This window comes from Lathyrus oleraceus, chromosome 4 (genome assembly GCF_024323335.1).
Source record: "Lathyrus oleraceus cultivar Zhongwan6 chromosome 4, CAAS_Psat_ZW6_1.0, whole genome shotgun sequence".
Classification (NCBI taxonomy): Eukaryota; Viridiplantae; Streptophyta; class Magnoliopsida; order Fabales; family Fabaceae; genus Lathyrus; species Lathyrus oleraceus.
This window is the reverse complement of record NC_066582.1, coordinates 194439603-194446248: the sequence shown is the minus strand read 5'-3', so window position 1 is coordinate 194446248 and position 6646 is coordinate 194439603. Positions and strand designations below refer to the sequence as shown.

Sequence of the window (6646 nt, the reverse complement as noted above, 5' to 3'; positions counted from 1 at the left end):
ACTTAGGTTGATTTTGTAATGAACTATCTTCTGAATTTAAGCATGAGTAAGGATAAAAATAATATATGAATGTAACAAGTTCAATCTTTTCTTTTCAAACCAGATCTGAAAAACGTCAAGTACGGGTGAAACGATATGAGAGAGTGTATGTTGAGTTGAGGTCCATTAATGTTAATAATGTAACAATGTGTTCATGATGTATAGTGTCATGCCATGAAATATCAGAGTGATCTAGAAGTGTATTTCTACAACATCAAAGTATGCATTGCTAGGACAAGGGAACAAATATCTAATTCACACTTATAACCCTGAAATATTTCCATTATATTCTGAAATCACTTAGTTGTAGTTTCTTATCTCTAAGTGAACTAATCAAGTGAATATCTCTATCCTATTATTTTTAATTATTTTTATTATGAAATCCACTTATTATTAGATCTCTCACAATAACAAGTTGTTATCTTTTTCTAAATTGATCAATCAAAGAATCAGATTTGTAAGCAAGTTAATACATAAAACAAGGCATTAAATGACACTTCACTTAGCATAGAACATTAATTAACTTCTCATTGCTCAACATACAAAAGGTTTAGCTCATGCTAAGCTGAGTACAAGCTATAAACATGATTCTCATAAGATACATTCTTAAACAAATACTAAAAAATAAATATAAACCTAAGAGTGATTTGAAGACTCCTTGAGATGAATATTTAGCAAGGGATGACTCCAGTCGTGCCATAGCTCAGTAGCTTGTATAGGAAATGATGAGAAGAATAACTCTCTTTTCTCTCCACTAACCTCACACTATTATATTTTGTCTTGTATTCTTGGAATGGTGAACTCCTTTCTCAATCACCAGCAGGGTCTATTTATAAGCCTTCACTAGAGTTTCTTGTGATGTCTAGCGATGGGTTAATGTTGCATTCAGTTCGTGGCGGTGGATCGTCACGCAAGCGAATGCAGCAGAGTAGAGCAAGTTCTATAAATTTGTACAAGAAACCGAGTTTACCTGCCAACAAGGTAAAGCCGTCATTTTGTATAATTGATTTGTTTGAGGCAAAAGAAAGTAGTTAGTATGATTTGTTTGTGGCTAGTTTTTCTACTAAAATACATGGTTGCTGCCCAGCATTCTTTTTATAATTGATTTCAATGTTTTCTTTCAGACACTGAGCAGCAAACCGGTTGAATCTACAAATGATTCAACAAAGCGTTATGAAAATACGGCAAAGAATCATAGTGTTGGTTCAAGCAGACATTTCCCACCATCTCAACCTCGAGAATCGTATATTATTGATGATAATTGATAACTTTATTCCTCCGCCACCTTTGCTGGGTATGTTGATACCAGCTTACTAATTATCAGTGTTTATTTTCACGTTGAATGCTAGTGCTTTTGCTAACTCTCTTACATGTAACTTGTGTATAAATGTTATATAGAATGCAAGAGTGGTTTTGACACTGAACTCTTTTTATGCAAGAATTACTTATGTGAATCATGAGTTCTTCAGAATGTAATATAATTTTCTATTTTTTTCCTTTCATGGATTTTGTATGTTATGATATGGTGAGTAACTTTATGCATATTTTAAATTATTAAGATAGAAGAACATGTTTTCAACAATTGTGATAAAGAGAAGATGAAAGACATGTTAAAAATAATACAAAACTTCAACCATTATTAATATTTTATATTGACATTTAAAAATAACAATAAAAAGAAAATTCAAACTTCAACCATTAATAAATGTATCATTATTTAATAATTTTTCAAAAAAAAATATCCATGTTTATAATGATGATAAAAAGAATAATTAATAATCTTTCATACATGTCGGTAGTTAATTGTCTTACAAGAAATTAAACCATAACACTCAATTGAAATTAATATTAAGGTTACACATCATAATATTAAAAGGATTACGTGTATTTTTTTTAGCGAAGCAATTTGATATATTAATATTTAGACTTTTAAAGGGTCAATTACTTAATTCCATAAAACTATTATTATATATAATTTCTTAACAAATATTTTGAACTAGTTGGGATTATTCTTAGATCGACATAATATTTTCTTAGCATATGTTTTGAGAGAAAATGAAAAGATTATACTGTATCATAATTAAAATATTTTACATGTTTTCTGGTTTCTAACCGTACGCGTTATGTTTCCTATGCAGGAATTTGTGTCGGACAAAACAAAAAACAAGACAACTACCGAAAGAATAGCTGCGAAGATTAGTACGTAGTAAGTGGGAAAGAGAGGAAGAACAAAACTTTGATCATTCCTTTCTGTCTATGCTATATAAATATCTCATGTAAGTTTCATTTCTTTCATATCTATATAACACCAAACACATCAAAACATTATCACAAAACAAAGGAAGGAACCAAATTCATGAGTAGCGCCACACATATTCTTTCCCTTACAACAAGATTTCATGATATCTTGATTAAGATATCACAAATTGTTGAAAAAGCTAGAAACAACAAACGTACAAGAACATTGTTGAGATCAACTTTAAAGGATTTAAGTCCTCTTGTTAAAGACATTAACCAATACAATCAACACTTGAATCAACCTAGAGCTGAAATAAACTCTCTCTTACAAGAAAATGTTGCATGCAAATGCTCTTCTCACAATACCTTGTGGAACAAGTGTCTCTCATTGTTCAGGAATGGTTCTTATGTTGTTGGCGAAGATTCGCAATCTCTTACCGTAAAGGATGTGAAAGAGACGCTTTATAAAGTCAGAGAGATTCTTGAGCTTATCAACAATGAAAATTTTGAACACAAACTTAATGAAGATGGAGAACCACCAATTAAGAGTCCTTTTGGTATTCCTGAAAATCCAGAATTCACTGTTGGGTTGGATATACCGTTTACGAAGCTGAAAATGGAGCTTCTTAAGGATGGTAGTTCCACCCTTGTGTTGACCGGTTTGGGAGGATTGGGAAAAACCACTTTGGCTACAAAGCTTTGTTGGGATGAACATGTTAAGGCTAAATTCAAGGAGAATATGATATTTGTCACCTTCTCTAAAACACCGATGTTGAAGATTATAATCGAAAGACTATTTGAACATTGTGGATATTATCCGGTGCCTGAGTTTCAAACTGATGAAGATGCTGTCAATAGATTGGGACTTCTGCTGAAGAAAGTTGAGGGAAGTCCACTTTTGTTGGTTCTGGATGATGTTTGGCCTAACTCAGAAACCTATATTCAGAAACTTCAATTCCAGATATCAGATTTCAAAATTCTGGTCACTTCAAGAGTTGCATTTGCAAAATTTAGTACAACAAGTGTCTTACAACCTCTAGTTCACAAAGATGCAGTAATACTTTTCCATCACTATGCTCAGATGGAAAAAGATAATTCAAATATTCTCGACAAAGATCTTGTCGAAAAGGTACTTGCTCTTATTTTTTAGTCTAAAGTTGTTCATTTGAGATAGGCAAAACAAGATTGTACATGATCATTTGAAACTCACTTAATTGCAGGTTGTGAAAAATTGCAAAGGTTTACCGATTGCCATCAAAGTGACTGCAACATCACTGAGAAATCGGCCCTATGACTTTTGGCGAAAGACGGTGAAGGAACTATCACAAGGTCATTCTATACTTGATTCTAACACTGAATTAATTACTGATATCCTCCAAAAGGTATTAGATGTTTTGGAAGATAATCTCATACTCAAAGAGTGTTTCAAGGACCTAGCTTTATTTCCCGAAGACCATAGAATTCCTGTTGTTGCTCTTATGTATATGTGGACAGAGTTGTATGATCTAGATGACAATGGAATAGAAGCAACGGAAATCATCAGCAAATTAAGCTCCATGAATCTGGCTCATGTCTCAATAGCAAGGTACAATCGCTATTCTATTTTCGTCTAGGCCACTTAAATCCTTGAATATGTTTAAGTTCTTAACCTCTTCTCATTTACCAGGAAAAATGCAAGTGACGCAGACGATTACAACTACAATAGCCATTTCATCACCCTTCAGGATCTTGTAAGAGATCTTGGAATTTACCAAAATACCAAAGAACCAATTGTGCGGAGAAAAAGAATGATCATTGACATGAATGTAAATAAATGGGAGTGGCATATTGGTCAGAAGCAGCAAGACCTGATGATCCGTATATTATCAAAATTTCTTAGTTTGTGCGTAAAACAAAATCCCCAACAGCTCGATGCCCGTATATTATCTGTATCAACTGGTTAGTAATATTCGTACCTTCATCTAAATTATATTCACTTACTCACATTGTAAAAGCTAAAAAATGCTACTGAAAAACATGCTGCAGTCTTCATTCATTTGTTTTCCATGGTTGATCTTGTATGTTTCGCGTTTGCAGATGACACTTGTGCATCGGATTGGTCTCAAATTGAAACAGCACAGGCTGAGGTTCTTATTTTAAATCTCCATACGAAGCAGTACTTATTTCCGGAGTCAATGGAGAAAATGAGTAAGCTAAAAGTTCTGATAATCACAAACTACGGTTTCCATCCTTGTGAACTGAACAACTTTGAGCTACTCAACTCTTTACACAGCCTGACAAGAATCAGACTAGAGTGGATTTCTGTTCCTTCCTTCGGAACATTGAAGAATCTGAAAAAACTATCGCTCTACATGTGTCATACGAATCTCGCTTTTGAGAAGGGTAGCATGGTGATTTCAGATGCATTTCCTAATCTAGAAGAGTTGAACATAGATTACTGCAAAGATTTGGTGGTATTGCCTAATGCAGTATGTGATATCACCCCATTAAAGAAACTCAGTGTTACTAATTGCCACAAACTTTCTTCACTTCCTCAAGATATTGGAAAATTGGAGAATTTAGAACTTCTAAGGCTGAGTTCCTGCACTGATTTAGAAGAGATACCGAATTCCATTGGAAAGCTTTCAAATCTAAGGCATCTTGACATCTCAAACTGCATAAGTCTTTCAAATTTACCGGAGGAATTTGGTGATATTTGCAATCTAAGGAATCTGTACATGGCAAGTTGTGGAAGTTGTGAGTTGCCATTCTCAGTCATCAATCTTTTGAATTTGAAGGTGATAACGTGCGATGAAGAGACGGCTGCTTCATGGGAAGCTTTCCAAGCTATGCTTCCCAATATGAAGATAGAGGTTCCTCATGTTGATGTTAACTTAAACTGGCTTCATTCAATTATCTCCTAAGACCTCTTCTCTAAATAACTTCTTTCACTGTTTGTTATTTCTAATACATGTTTGTAAGTAATTTTTTTGTAAATACTGTGCTAATTGTTGCATAATATAGATTTGATATATATTCTTTGTATTTCTTGCCATGTACTGTCATTAATGTATATGAAATAGAGCTAGTTGATGCATAATAAATTATTGAAGTGTTTTTTTCTTTGTTTATCACCTTTCAAGCTTTATCTTCCTTTGTTCTGATTTGGTTCTTGACAAATATGATTTATGCTTGGCATCTTGAAAATTTTATCTTTACTTGAAAACTTGTGCCGCAAGAAGTTTAGTTGCTTAGTTTAGGGTCACTGTAAGTCTGCAATCTGTTTCGAAGTATCCAATGTTAAAGTGAACATCTATTGTAGGTGAATTTGGAAGGAAAAACCAGCAATTACTTGCATGATCTCCAAGAGAATTTGGAAAGAATTCCAAGCTAGATTCATAATTTCCAAACTACTGAACTTTCCATGCTGTCAACATGCTATAAATTTCTACACCATTTGCTAGAAGTTGAAGCACAAAATTACTACTTTACTACTTCTTCCAAGTTTCCTTTGCTGAAATCTTCTATAATTATAACAGCAGATCTGATCCAAAAATTAGGCCACCAAAGGAATCATCTTAAGTTTCTAAAATTTTAAAACTTTTACACATAAAAATGCTTAATATTCTATTATTAAAGAAATGAAAATGTAGCTCTTTTAAAGAAAAGACAGCATTAAAGTAGCAATGGTCGGAGCGGCGGGTGGTGGGATATGATGGCACCAGGAGCGCCACAATGGAGAGGCGCAGACATATGTTTCATTATATCCCGTGGATTTAGAGACGCATAGAACACTGTCAAGACTCAAATGACATTGATGAAACCATTTCCTACCACAAACATAGTCTTCTCACTATTTTTCAACATAAAGGGAAATCCAATTTGGGCAATACATACAAATATAATGGACCAGCCAAGGTGTAGGTATTTTGCAGAAGATTGGAACACAAAGTGAAGCAGTATGTCCTTTGCCTTCTGCAGTTCTTCTCTTCTTCCGATTTGCAGTACAGAATCTTTGTCTTCTATTGTTAGGAAACTAGCAAATTTTTTCTATATTATCAGATTTGTGGAAGAACAAATTAACGTGGAAGCACACAAACTTAATGAAAATAAAATATATAAATTCATTAACCTCTCCTCACATGAAAATTTCACAACTCAATTACACTAAAAAAATTTATTGAAATTATGTTCCGATGATTACACACCAAAGATACAAGGCTTTTATAGCCAATAAAACAAGAAAGATGAATGGTTATTATTTAACGTCTCCTCAAAGTTATCATAACCATTATTGTTTCTTTTTACTATTATTTTTCTTGTTTCTCCTTCATACTCTTTTTATCTCTCTTTTATTTTAACCAACAATCTCCCACTTGAAGAGTGATTT

General features: G+C 33.3%; 1 protein-coding gene across 1 annotated transcript; it reads left to right on the top strand.

The window, feature by feature from the left end:
• The first annotated feature begins 2078 nt into the window (after window positions 1-2078).
• Window positions 2079-5349, top strand: LOC127074482 (probable disease resistance protein At5g66900). The gene is made up of 4 exons (XM_051015810.1): window positions 2079-3406; window positions 3498-3862; window positions 3944-4215; window positions 4354-5349. The coding sequence occupies exons 1-4, from the start codon at window positions 2396-2398 to the stop codon at window positions 5178-5180; spliced, it is 2475 nt and encodes an 824-aa protein (XP_050871767.1). The 5' UTR covers window positions 2079-2395; the 3' UTR covers window positions 5181-5349.
• The last annotated feature ends 1297 nt before the right edge of the window (window positions 5350-6646 follow it).

What these genes read in the sequence shown, in the direction of transcription:
- LOC127074482 (XM_051015810.1), top strand. Translation starts at nt 2,396, where the DNA reads ATGAGTAGCGCCACACATATTCTTTCCCTTACAACAAGATTTCATGAT. An exon ending in ACAAAGATCTTGTCGAAAAG is followed by an intron (nt 3,407 to 3,497) that starts GTACTTGCTCTT and finishes ACTTAATTGCAG; the next exon opens with GTTGTGAAAAATTGCAAAGG. An exon ending in TATATTATCTGTATCAACTG is followed by an intron (nt 4,216 to 4,353) that starts GTTAGTAATATT and finishes TCGCGTTTGCAG; the next exon opens with ATGACACTTGTGCATCGGAT.